The sequence below is a fragment of the Aquarana catesbeiana genome, linkage group LG05, assembly GCF_042186555.1.
Source record: "Aquarana catesbeiana isolate 2022-GZ linkage group LG05, ASM4218655v1, whole genome shotgun sequence".
NCBI lineage: Eukaryota > Metazoa > Chordata > Amphibia > Anura > Ranidae > Aquarana > Aquarana catesbeiana.
In genome coordinates this window covers 563,609,822-563,623,651 of record NC_133328.1, presented here as the reverse complement: position 1 = coordinate 563,623,651, position 13,830 = coordinate 563,609,822, and the positions used below count along the sequence as shown (strand labels likewise).

At 43.4% G+C, this 13,830-nt stretch overlaps 1 protein-coding gene across 1 annotated transcript in view; it reads right to left on the bottom strand.

The window, feature by feature from the left end:
* The window catches only part of LRRC69 (leucine rich repeat containing 69), a 42,477-nt gene extending 31,894 nt beyond the window's left edge, over nt 1-10,583 (bottom strand). The window contains exons 1-2 of the mRNA XM_073631936.1: nt 10,319-10,583; nt 6,815-6,941 (exon numbers count right to left, since the gene is read on the bottom strand). Coding sequence (XP_073488037.1) covers nt 6,815-6,941; nt 10,319-10,495 — 304 coding nt within the window. The 5' untranslated portion in view covers nt 10,496-10,583. The remainder of the gene's footprint in view (nt 1-6,814; nt 6,942-10,318) is intronic.
* Between the last annotated feature and the right edge of the window lie 3,247 nt (nt 10,584-13,830).

The following is a 13,830-nucleotide window of genomic DNA, read 5'->3' as shown; positions in this document are numbered from 1 at the left end:
AGGGGTCGGCAATAGAAACCACACAGGTCAGTAGGGGACACAGTGTCTACCTGGAAGATACTGATAGCAGCAATCTTCAGAGCTCTGCAAGAGAGCATTGTGATTTTTTCCTATAAAGTACGACTCAAGGACTGACCCTTCCTTCTTGTATAAAAAATAAATAAATAAATAAATACATTTTGGCTGAAATTACATTATACTGTATAAAAAATACAAAAACACACTGACATATATTTTTATAATCTGGGGGAGTGAGATGCCTAATGTTAACGGTAACATCTATGCGAACACAGCTAGTGACCTCCAATTCACTGCCAATGATTATATAATGAAGTAGAGATGTGCATCATTTCTCCAGTTTCAATTTCTTTCTTCAATCGTGCATAACATTAAACCTTACACAAGGAACAGTAGTTTTGGGTACCCCTGTCCTTTATCAAGGCCTTGGTTTAAAGCCCAACTTCCGCATTGCAAGGGTTGACTGCTCACAAAGTCCAGGGGATTGCAGAAGGGGCTGTATTACCGTATATACTCGAGTATAAGTCAACCCGAGTATAAGTCGAGGCCCTAATTTATCACCAAAAAATGGGAAGAAATTATTGACCCGAGTATAAGATGAGGGTGAGAAATGCAGCAGCTACTGTAAGTGGAAAAAGAGGGTCAACAATGCCCATCTGCAGCTGTATACCTCACTGTGTCCTGTGCATGTGTCCTGTGCATGTGTCATGTGTCCTGTGTATATGTGCATGTGTCATGTACCTGTGTCCTGTGTATATGTGCATGTGTCATGTGTCCTGTGTATATGTACCTGTGTCCTGTGTATATGTCATGTACCTGTGTCCTGTGTATATGTGCATGTGTCATGTACCTGTGTCCTGTGTATATGTGCATGTGTCATGTGTCCTCTACCTGTGTCCTGTGTATATGTGCATGTGTCCTGTACCTGTGTCATGTGTATATGTGCATGTGTCATGTGTATATGTGCATGTGTCATGTGTATATGGTCCTGTGTATGTGTCTGTGTGCATGTGTCTGTGTGCATCCTACCTGTGTCCTGTGCATGCCTCCGTGTGCCGCTCTGCACCGATCAGCGTGTGCTATTCCTATTCGGTGGCCATTCACTGTTCAAAAGCCGTGCCTCCTCGTCGTCCATGATAGGCAGAAAACTCCATTTCGCAGTCAGCGGTCAGCCTATCACGGGCATTCTCTCATCCTAATACCACGGATGAGGATGAGAGAATGTCCGTGATAGGCTGTACACTGACTGCCTATCACAGACGAGGAGGCGTGGCTTTTGAACTATGAGAGCCGAGAGCCGCTGCCGAGTGATATGCAGCACACGCTGGCCGCCGTCTGCCTGCATGACATGCTGATCATGTAGGCAGACGGTGGTGACTCGTGTATAAGTCGAGGGGGGCACTTTCAGCCCCAAAAAAGGGGCTGAAAAATTCGACTTATACACGAGTATATACGGTACTTACCTGACTCCCCACTCCAGTGCCCCTACTTTTCCAGAAGCTCTGGTCTGTGAGTTATTAAAGCCTAAATGTAGCCAAAATAAAAAAAAAAATGAAAAATCAGCACAAGAGACATAACTTACAGTCAGTAGGACATGTCCCTTGTGTGGACTCTTCTGTTAGTTGAAATCTTCCTCTTTCCATGCTTGCCCATCCCCTGCCCCAATCTTTTGGTGCAGCGGTGAGTAATGTGGTAGTAAACTATTTTTTTCAAAATTGTACCTACAAGTAAGCCTTTAATAAGGAGCTATCAATCATTCGCCCATCTTCTATTCGTAGATCACTTTTTATTCATAGAAGTTGGGCTCTCTTAAAGTAGAAGTCCAGGTTACAACTAACTAAGCTTAAAACAACTCCCACCCCCTTTTAACTCCTATACTAACTATCCTGTAACCCTGTATTGAATGTACTGTAATGTACAACTTACAGGAGGAGCAGTGGCGGACTAGCTTGTAGGAGCGGGGAGTCAAGTAAGTAATACAGCCTTTTCTGCAACCCACCTAGACTTAAAGTGGATGTAAACCCTCACATATAAAAACAAACAAAGGCGCCTCTAAGTGCAGAAGATAAACAATTTTAATACCCCAACTGGGTTAAAAACACTTACAAAATAAAAGTAAAAAACAGGCACATCGTGGGTAAGGCTGCATTGGAAGAGGTCACTATCAGAGGAAGCCTTCAGGAGGATGGATGTAGTCACTGTCAGCAGCGATGTAAAACACAGGGAACAGCTGTGAAGCCGGCGTCGTCAGCGTGTGAGGGCTGCGAACCCGGAAGTGATGTCATCCGCTGGGTGGCTCTGTGACCAGCCTGAACCGCAAACGAAAGGCCAGAGAGGGGATGTGATGTCATCAGTGAGGGACGCGTTTCAGAACCGTCATTCGTTCCTTTCTCAACCTCGGATTGCACTGATGGCTGGGGAGGATATATACAAGCACACTGGCAGTGGATTGGCCGGGGGGCGGGGACAACTAGATTAAATAAGCACACTGGCAGTGGATTGGCCGGGGGGCGGGGACAACAAGGTTAAATAACAATAGGTCTAGTAAATACATGTGAATATAGACACACACCTGCAATAACATGCTGAGAAACAAAAGAACAACAATGGAAGAAAATAAAATCAAGGATGGTGATGTTGAAGATTAAAAACGATCTGTAACATCACCATCCTTGATTTTATTTTCTTCCATTGTTGTTCTTTTGTTTCTCAGCATGTTATTGCAGGTGTGTGTCTATATTCACATGTATTTACTAGACCTATTGTTATTTAACCTTGTTGTCCCCGCCCCCCGGCCAATCCACTGCCAGTGTGCTTATTTAATCTAGTTGTCCCCGCCCCCCGGCCAATCCACTGCCAGTGTGCTTGTATATATCCTCCCCAGCCATCAGTGCAATCCGAGGTTGAGAAAGGAACGAATGACGGTTCTGAAACGCGTCCCTCACTGATGACATCACATCCCCTCTCTGGCCTTTCGTTTGCGGTTCAGGCTGGTCACAGAGCCACCCAGCGGATGACATCACTTCCGGGTTCGCAGCCCTCACACGCTGACGACGCCGGCTTCACAGCTGTTCCCTGTGTTTTACATCGCTGCTGACAGTGACTACATCCATCCTCCTGAAGGCTTCCTCTGATCGTGACCTCTTCCAATGCAGCCTTACCCACGATGTGCCTGTTTTTTACTTCTATTTTGTAAGTGTTTTTAACCCAGTTGGGGTATTAAAATTGTTTATCTTCTGCACTTAGAGGCGCCTTTGTTTGTTTTTATGTCATTTTAGACCCTGCTTCAAGTCTTTTAAAGTTGCAGCCCTTTTTGCTGAAGATCACCATCCTTTCATCCCTTCCTACCTACACTTCTCCCGTTCATTTTTGGACTGCCGATCCTTAATAGAGACATCATTTGGACTACGCTAGTCCTGTGCGCCCTATACCACCTTTTAAACCCTCACATATACCCAGTGAAGTTAACAGCCTCAGATGATACACAGACAAACAAATCTCCCTATACAAGTCTTACATGTATATTTGCTGTCTTCAGCTTTATATACTGCTTAGAAAGTGCACATTGTGTTAGAATTTTCACTTCCTCATTCAGCAGTAGCAGTGTAGTGTTGTATTACACTGGGGGACCGCTGATTGGAGGAAAGGCACACTACCCCCCTCCACATAGGCAGAGACTTTCAGAGCTGTCCTGCGAGTAGTGCAGCTTTCTGCTAATCTATTTATAGCACCCTCCATCTAAACAAAATTCAGCCTGGTTTTATCACGTGTGTCAGAGAACTTGTCAGAAGTTATCACGCTGATAACAGAAGAAGGAGCAGGAGACAGCTACGGGACACAGTGCTATGAAAAAAGATAAGAAAACACTGCAGATATATGTGCCCAGCTCAAATTTCATGAATCGGGTTTACATCCACTTTAACAAGCATTTAACCCATGCAGTGTGAGGAGAGCCCAAAGCAAAGGTATTTTATTTTTTTGTACCTGCAGTTGGGATTTAAAATTTTGAAACAATAAAAAGTAAAAAAATAAAAATAAAATAAAAATAAAAATTGCATATTAACTGGTGCTACATCTCTACTGTAATACTGTTATATATATATATATATATATATATATATATATATATATATATATATATATATATATATATATATATATATATATATATATATACACATACATACATACAGCGGGGACGGAAAGTATTCAGACCCCCTTAAATTTTTCACTCTTTGTTATATTGCAGCCATTTGCTAAAATAATTTAAGTTCATTTTTTCCCTCATTAATGTGCACACAGCACCCCATATTGACAGAAAAACACAGAATTGTTGACATTTTTGCAGATTTATTAAAAAAGAAAAACTGAAATATCACATGGTCCTAAGTATTCAGACCCTTTGCTCAGTATTTAGTAGAAGAACCCTTTTGATCTAATACAGCCATGAGTCTTTTTGGGAAAGATGCAACAAGTTTTTCACACCTGGATTTGGGGATCCTCTGCCATTCCTCCTTGCAGATCCTCTCCAGTTCTGTCAGGTTGGATGGTAAACGTTGGTGGACATCCATTTTTAGGTCTCTCCAGAGATGCTCAATTGGGTTTAAGTCAGGGCTCTGGCTGGGCCATTCAAGAACAGTCATGGAGTTGTGAAGCCACTCCTTCGTTATTTTAGCTGTGTGCTTAGAGTCATTGTCTTGTTGGAAGGTAAACCTTCGGCCCAGTCTGAGGTCCTGAGCACTCTGGAGAAGGTATTCGTCCAGGATATGCCTGTACTTGGCCACATTCATCTTTCAATTGAATTCAATTCGATTGCAACCAGTCGTCCTGTCCCTGTAGCTGAAAAACACCCCCACAGCATGATGCTGCCACCCCCATGCTTCACTGTTGGGACCGTATTGGACAGGTGATGAGCAGTGCCTGGTTTTCTCCACACATACCGCTTAGAATTAAGGCCAAAAAGTTCTATCTTGGTCTCATCAGACCAGAGAATCTTATTTCTCACCATCTTGGAGTCCTTCAGGTGTTTTTTTGGCAAACTCCATGCGGGCTTTAATGTGTCTTGCACTGAGGAGAGGCTTCCGTCGGGCCACTCTGCCATAAAGCCCCAACTGGTGGAGGGCTGCAGTGATGGTTGACTTTCTACAACTTTCTCCCATCTCCTGACTGCATCTCTGGAGCTCAGCCACAGTGATCTTTGGGTTCTTCTTTACCTCTCTCACCAAGGCTCTTCTCCCCCGATAGCTCAGTTTGGCTGGACAGCCAGCTCTAGGAAGGGTTCTGGTCGTTCCAAACATCTTCTATTTAAGAATTATGGATGCCACTGTGCTCTTAGGAACCTTAAGTGCAGCAGAATTTTTTTTGTAACCTTGGCCAGATCTGTGCATTGCCACAATTCTGTCTCTGAGCTCTTCAGGCAGTTCCTTTGACCTCATGATTCTCATTTGCTCTGACATGCACTGTGAGCTGTAAGGTCTTATATAGACAGGTGTGTGGCTTTCCTAATCAAGTCCAGTCAGTATAATCAAACACAGCTGGACTCTAATGAAGGTGAAGAACCAACTCAAGGATGATCAGAAGAAATGGACAGCACCTGAGTTAAATATATGAGTGTCACAACAAAGGGTCTGAATACTTAGGACCATGTGATATTTCAGTTTTTATTTTTTAATAAATCTGCAAAAATGTCAACAATTCTGTGTTTTTCTGTAAATATGGGATGCTGTGTGTACATTAATGAGGAAAAAAAGAACTTAAATGATTTTAGCAAATGGCTGCAATATAACAAAGAGTGAAGAATTTAAGGGGGTCTGAATACTTTCCGTCCCCACTGTATGTATATATATATATATATATATATATATATATATATATATATATATATATATATATATATATATATATATATATATATACACTGTGTACATTATATATATATTGTATATAAGCACATCAATAAGCACATACCGTATATACTCGAGTATAAGTCGAGTTTTTCAGCACTTTTTTTGTGCTGAAAGTGCCCCCCTCCACTTATACTCGTCAAGCACTTTTCTGCAGCAAAAAATTTCATTTTCCAAACCGAATTTGGGGCCCCGTATCTCAGGGCCACTTGGTGCTAGGAACCCCAAATTTGGTGTGAAAACCCAGTGGAACTGGTACCACAACATATCCAAAGCTGGAGTTCCTAGCACCAAGTGGCCCTGAGATACGGGGCCCCAAAACCGGTTCGGAAAATGTCATTCTCTGCTGCAGAAAAGTGCTTGACATTTTCTGAACCGATTTTTGGGGCCCTGTATCTCGGGGCCACTTGGTGCTAGAAACCCCAGCTGGATATTTTATGGTGCTAGTTCCACTGGGTTTGCACACCAAATTTGGGGTTCCTAGCACTAAGTGGCCCCAAGATACGGGGCCCCAAATTCGGTCAACTGTGTCCATCTGCAGCAATGTAATTTTGGGACCCTTTGGGTTCAGAGACCCCAAATTTTGGCTGCAGTTAGGGGGCATCTAGGAACCCTTAACTACCGAGTTTGAAGTTGGGGGGACCTATGGCTGCAAATGGGCACAGTGAGGCTGCAAATGGGCATTGTTGACCCTCTTTTCCACTTACAGTAGCTGCGCATTTCTCACCCTCGTCTTATACTCGGGTCAATACGTTTTTCCCATTTTTTTGTGGTAAATTAGGGCCTCGCCTTATACTCGGATCGACTTATACTCGGATCGACTTATACTTGAGTATATACGGTAACTGATTAAAACCTCTGCCAGTAAAAGATCATTATCTTTACATACTTACCAAATACATGGGGTGGAATTTCAGTGATCTTATTACCAAACAAGTGCAGTGTCTGTAGGGACTGGAGATACTTCAGCTCCTGTGGGACTTGTGTGAAGTTGTTATTCCCCAAGTTTACCACAGTCAGCTGAAAAGAAATAATTCTATTAACAATATAATAATATACACATCCAAATCACAAACAAGAAGACATCATTCATGCGAGCATTGTGCACTAGATATTTTGTCATCTACAGGTTTGGAAAAATATGAAAGCTCTTTATCATTATAAAGGCACTAAAACATAGAAAATAACCTGGTCATGGAGATACACTCCATCCTCCCATAGAGGCCAAACTTATCAGGGACTTCCAATATTATTCATTGTGAACTGACCCCAATGCACCAATACTGTAGCAGACTAATGGTGGCCATGCACACTTCCATAAATGATTGGTTTCTTTTTTCTGATCAATCTCTTCCTAAAGGAATGATTAGTCTATAGCAGCTGTCTCCAAACTGCGGTCTTTTGCTTGCCTTTATCCAGCCCTTGGGGCACTATTCCTCCCACTGACACCAACAATGGGGCACTATTCCTCCCACTGACACCAACAATGGGGCACTATTCTTCCCACTGACACCAACAATGGGGCACTATTCCTCCCACTGACACCAACAATGAGGCACTATTCCTCCCACTGACACCAACAATGGGGCACTATTCTTCCCACTGACACCAACAATGGGGCACTATTCCTCCCACTGATACCAACAATGGGGCACTATTCCTCCCACTGACACCAACAATGAGGCACTATTCCTCCCACTGACACCAACAATGGGGCACTATTCTTCCCACTGACACCAACAATGGGGCACTATTCCTCCCACTGATACCAACAATGGGGCACTATTCTTCCCACTGACAACAACAATGGGGCACTATTTGTCCCAATTATACCAACAATGGGGCACTATTCGTCCCACTGACACCAACAATGGGGCACTATTATTCCCACTGACACCGACAATGGGGCACTATTCGTCCCACTGATACCAACAATGGGGCACTATTCGTCCCACTGATACCAACAATGGGGCACTATTCGTCCCAATGATACCAACAATGGGGCACTATTCCTCCCACTGATACCAACAATGGGGCACTATTCCTCCCACTGACACCAACAATGGGGCACTATTCCTCCCACTGACACCAACAATGGGGCACTATTCCTCCCACCGACACCAATAATGGGGCACTATTCTTCCCACCGACACAAACAATGGGGCAATATTATTACCACTGATACCAATAATGGGGCACTATTCCTCCCACTGACACCAACAATGGGGCACTATTCCTCCCACCGACACCAACAATGGGGCAATATTATTACCACCGACACCAATAATGGGGCACTATTCTTCCCACTGACACCAACAATGGAGCACTATTCTTCCCACTGACATAAACAATGGGGCACTATTCTTCCCACTGACATAAACAATGGGGCACTATTCTTCCCACTGACACCAACGAGGGGGCACTAATCCTCCCCTAATACCAGATGTGGTGATGTTTACTCCCACAGTCTGGCCCCCTAAAGTCTGAAGGACAATAAACTGACCCATTGTTTAGAAAGTTTGGAGACTCCTGCTCTATAGTAAACAACCCATTCAATGGATATGCCAAACATGGAGAAGTCCAGAGTTAAAGTATAACTGAAGGCATTTTTTTTTAGTTCTGGGTGGAGTGGAGAGGGATTAGAACACCTGTCAGATTTGTATTGCTGTCTGTGTCCCCATTAGGGAGATTCGTCTTCTCTAGTTGTCCTGTTTATTATTATCATCAAATTTTGGGTTGTCACCAGAACAGTATTAGAGGGGAAATCTTCCAGTGAAGACATTGGTTCTGGTGACAATCAGGGGTTTCCTCACTTTGGAGACATGTCCTCACACTTCCTGTTTTGGCTATGGGACAGGAAGTGAAAATAAATCTCCCCAATGGGACATGGATGGCAATAGGAAGCTGACAGAGGTTATAACTCTCTCTTATGCAAAATGTTGTACTATTCGAATTAAAGCATATTTTAACCAAAAAATATAATATATCAAAGTATATCTTAGAGAGCTAAGGCCTCGTTTACACTAGCAGTGCTTTCTGAAGTGTGATCCACCTTTGAATCGCTCTTCGGGGAGAATTTGACAGGCAGTGAGGCGGTATTGCCTTGCTCCTCCCCCACCTGCTGTAACCCCTTGAACCCCACACTAACGTGTTGTGGTCCTGTGCATTGCATGTGGTTGCAGAGAGATCTTATCCAGTAGAACGACATGTTCAGCACTCGCCCTCTGAATACAATGGCAGGGATCATTTTTTTCCCACACTGCGATATCTGTACACCCCGTGGTGCTACCTTTGCAGCATAAGAGGCAGTGGCTGCAGGAGGTAAAACCACCGCCCAACCACAAGGTTTTACCACCACCCAATCTCTAAAGTCAACGAGACCTAAAAGGGGCGCAGGCAGCAATAAAACCCTGACGGGTTCTAATCCATCTCCACTAAGAAACAAAAAAAAATGCCCTTACTGGGCTGGCTTTCTCACTAAAACAATCAGAGTGGCTCACAAGCCGCTGGATCACTTTCAGAAGCGGCGGGAGGGGAAGCCCCAAGCATTTTGAATGAGAATTGTGCGGTCATGCAACGCTGTACCCAAACTACATTTCTATATTTTTTTCCCCACAAATAGAGCTTTCTTTTGATAGTATTTGATCACCACTGGGGTTTTTATTTTTTGCGGTACGATAAACGATCTTCCTGTTTACACTGTTTTCAGCTGTGATTGGACACGGCTGATCACATGGTAAAGAGCCTACGTCAGAGGCTCTTTACCAGGATCAGAGATGCGGTGTGTCAGACTGACACACCACTGATCGCCGCGCTGAACGACTACGCAGGCGTGCGCTACTGCCTTATCCTGACTGGACGTCATATGACATCCAGTCAGGATAACTTAACCACCTTGCGGCTGTCATTTTGTTATATGGCGGGCGGGAAGTGGTTATGTACCGTAGTTTGTCACCATTCCACAAGCTTATGCATTTTTAAAGCGTGACATGTTAGGTATCTAATTACTCAGCATAACATTTTTTTCATATTTTACAAAAAAAATGGGGCATATCTTGCGTTTTGTTTTCTTTAAATGAAACGAGTATTTTTTCCCAAAAAATTGTGTTTGAGAAACAAGCTGCGCAAATACCGTGACATAAAAAATTCCAACAATCGCCATTTTATTCCCTAGGGTCTCTCTCTCTATTTTTTAGCAATGTTTGGAGGTTATAAGTAATTTTCTAGCAAAAAATACTGATACTTGTAAACAAAAAGTGCCTGAAAAGGTCTGGTCAGCAAGTGACTACTCTGCACTGCAGGACACACAATGAAGAGTCTGAGACTTGCAGCAGATTACTGGGACCGCTCTATGGCGATCACATGGGGCTGTGATAGAAGGGATGCCTGAGACTCACATTGCTCAGTGCTGCCACCTCTGGCGGGAGCTGGCACAGCAGGTTGTTCTTCATCTGCAGGTTCGTCAGCTGGGTGAGGCTGCCCACAGCCCGGGGTACTCGCTGCAGTCTCTTCCCGTTCAGGTTCAGGCTCCTGGCATTGCCCCGGATCGCTCTGAGCACCAAAACGTCAGCCATGTGGAGCGGTAAGCCTGTATTCCCTCGCTTGTATGCCCACCCGACGAGGAAAGGAGCAGGACGCTGACCGGTTTCCAAGGCAACGACGCCGTACGTACACAGAACGCATGGGAACCGAGCGGCCATCTTTAGTATGGGCAGTGGTAATAATGCTCACACTGTCATCCACTGTCAATCACAAAGCGGACTTGGTGGGGAAACTCATCTCAGAGTTCCTCTTCAGGATCCGCCTACCCAATATATGCAGCGGCCGAGAACTGCTTGGTGGGTGGAGCCTAAAGGGGAACTCTGGGACTAGTTCCCCATCAGGTCCACCTTGCCTATAATTGATAGTGGGCGGATTCTAAAACTACTATTGGACCGAATAGGCTCTAAAATCCGTCCACTGCCAATCACAGGGAATGATGGGGAATTAGTCTCTCAGAGTTCCCCATCAGGCTCCACCCACTGTGTGAGCTGCCTGAATTTGTTGCTAGAATGCAAGCAGCCTCGCCTTAGCAACCAATGAAGTAAATGTAGAACATGTTTAAATATTTTAACCACTTCAATACTGGGCACTTTCTCACCTTCCTATCCAGGCCAATTTTCAGCTTTCAGCGCTGTCACTTTTTAAATGACAATTGCGCGGTCATGCTACACTGTACCCAAACTAAATTTTTATCATTTTGTTCCCACAAATAGAGCTTTATTTTGGTGGTATTTGATCACCTCTGCAGTTTTTTTTTTTGCTAAACAAATAAAAAAAAACACAAAAAATGTTTTAAAAAAAGTTTTTCTTTGTTTTTGTTATAAAGTTTTATAAATAAGTAAGTTTTCAACTTTTACTGATGGGCACCGATAAGGCAGCACCAATGAGATGACATTGATGAGCACTGACGATAAGCATTGATAGGCGGCACTGATGGGTACTCATAGGTGGCACTGATAGGCAACACTGATGGGCACTGAAAGGCTGCACTGATGGGTACTTATGAGTGGCACTGATAGACGGCACTGCTGGGCACTGAAAGGCGGCACTGGCACTGGATTTCACTGATAGGCATCACTGGTGGCACTGGCAGGCATTTTTCACTGGCACTGATTGGCAGCTGACTGGGCACTGATTGGCATTTCTCTGGTGGTCTAGGGTGGCATACCTGGTGGTCCTGTGAGGTGGCCATCCCTGGTGGTCCTGGCAGCAAAAACTACCTGAATCTGGCACATATGTCAATAATTGTACCCAAACTGCAATAAGGCTTTATAAATTAGACAAGGCCATGTTAACCTTTTTGCTACCAGAGCCATTTTTGCTTTATTTTTTTATTTTTTATGCACACATTTAAAAAAAAAAAAAAACATTTTAGACCTGAAGGTTAGTTAAAACCCCCAAACATTATTTTATGATATTTATTATGATTTATGATATTTTCTGAAAGCAGACACTCTAGAGAAATAAATACTGGTAGTTCCAATTTTTTATGCCACGTTATATTAGCACAACAGTTTATGGAAGGAATACATTAATTACATGAAAGGAATACATTACATTAAAATACATTAAAGTTAATTTGGATCGGAAGAATTTGCCCCTTTAATGACCAGGCCATTTTTTGCGATACGGCACTGCGTCATTTTAACTGACAATTGCGCGGTCATGCGACGTTGTACCCAAACAAAATAGATGTCCCTTTTTTCCCACAAATAGAGCTTTCTTTTGGTGGTATTTGATCACTGTAACGATATCAAGTACGGGACATGACAAGCTGTAGCTAGCTGCCATCTTGTGTGGAAGTAGCCATGACAGTTTTGCTAACCATGTAACCTCACAGAGAACTCTGAACTCCGTCTTCCCCACCTTAGGAATTCAAAGCTTTTTAAGTTCAACAGAAAAGGTTATCTCAACAGAGAAAACAGAGCAGGCTAAGTCAGTAGGAAAACATTTGTTGTAAGGGCAGTGTTCAGGCCTGTCGTAAAACTGTCACCCTCCCCACTCAGAGCCCTAACAGACCTCGGTCGTAAAGTCTTCTGAATACACCTCATAAGAATAAGTATGAAATTTCAGCATGTTTCATAACTTCTGACTTAGTAATAGCACAGACATAATCTGGATATATTTAGCTTCCTCAGATAATATGGAACGTTTCAAGTCCAGACACCCCTATGTCAGGTCATATGGGAAACCCCTGGGACCACTTATTCCTCCAAAGCAGGCTATACGTTATAGATATGGCATGTTTAGACTTGTTTTGAAGGAAATCTCAAGTTGAATAATAATATGGATATTTGGAGTCTGTAAACCCTATAGATGCAGATATATGAACATGTATTACAAAATGTACCTGGGACGTGGTCATGAGTGTAGACACCTCCCAGCAACCAACCCCTACACCAGCTGACCAGATGATTGGTTACTGGTCGCTGTCAACACCCCTTCTGATTTGACAGAAAAGAGGAGATGCCAAGACAATGGTCAGTTCTCCTTTTACCATCCAAGAAGAAACATCTGCCAAGTCGAGAACCAATTACCTAGCTCATCGATCGAACTCTGATCAACCCTCGGACATTAATTGCAAGTATCCTTCCTTCCCAATTCTACCTTATTGCTTTGTGGCTGTATATTGTCTTTATTTTTTGAAACATCTTTTTTTTTCTGTAAATATTTTATTTGCATCAACTTTGACCTTTTCGTAATAAACCCTTATGTTGAAAAGTGTTAACCTTGTCTCTAAAGCTCCTAATGCAAGCTATAAACGAACCTGCCTCTTGAAGGGCGCTACTGTTGTAGAGTAAGACTCTGAGCAGATCTGTCTGTAGTGGCAGTGTGTGTGGCAGACGCTTATTCTAAAATTATAATTGGTATTGCAAAATTACGAGTCTCCCCCGGCTCGGTCTTTTAAACGGGGGTGGTGGCAGTTAAAGGGTTAATTGTGTAATTAGCCCAGTGACAATCACTCTCAGGCTGCTCGCACCTAGATTGTGGTCCCGCAAGCTGGAAAATCTTTGTGCTGGGCGCAGCTGAGAGTGGCATTGTTACGTAAGTGACAGCGTGGTGTGAGGTTGGCCGGTCCTTTGTCGCGAGTTAGCGAGGAGGGCAGGGATCTGATACCCGCGTTCGTCACATATTGGCTGGCAGCGTAGCGGGATAGTTTCGCATTAAGAGCATTCAGTGCATTGTTAGGAATTAGCTCTGCACTGAAGGATTGTAACCTTTGTGGAAACAGTCCTTAGAGACAAGCTGGTGCATATTTTTTGATTTTGATTTTTTCAAGAGAGACATACAGCAACAACTCTTTCCTACACCTTCTTCCTATCTCTTCTTTCTGTTCTATCTCTTCTGCTTGCAAAATGTCTGGGTT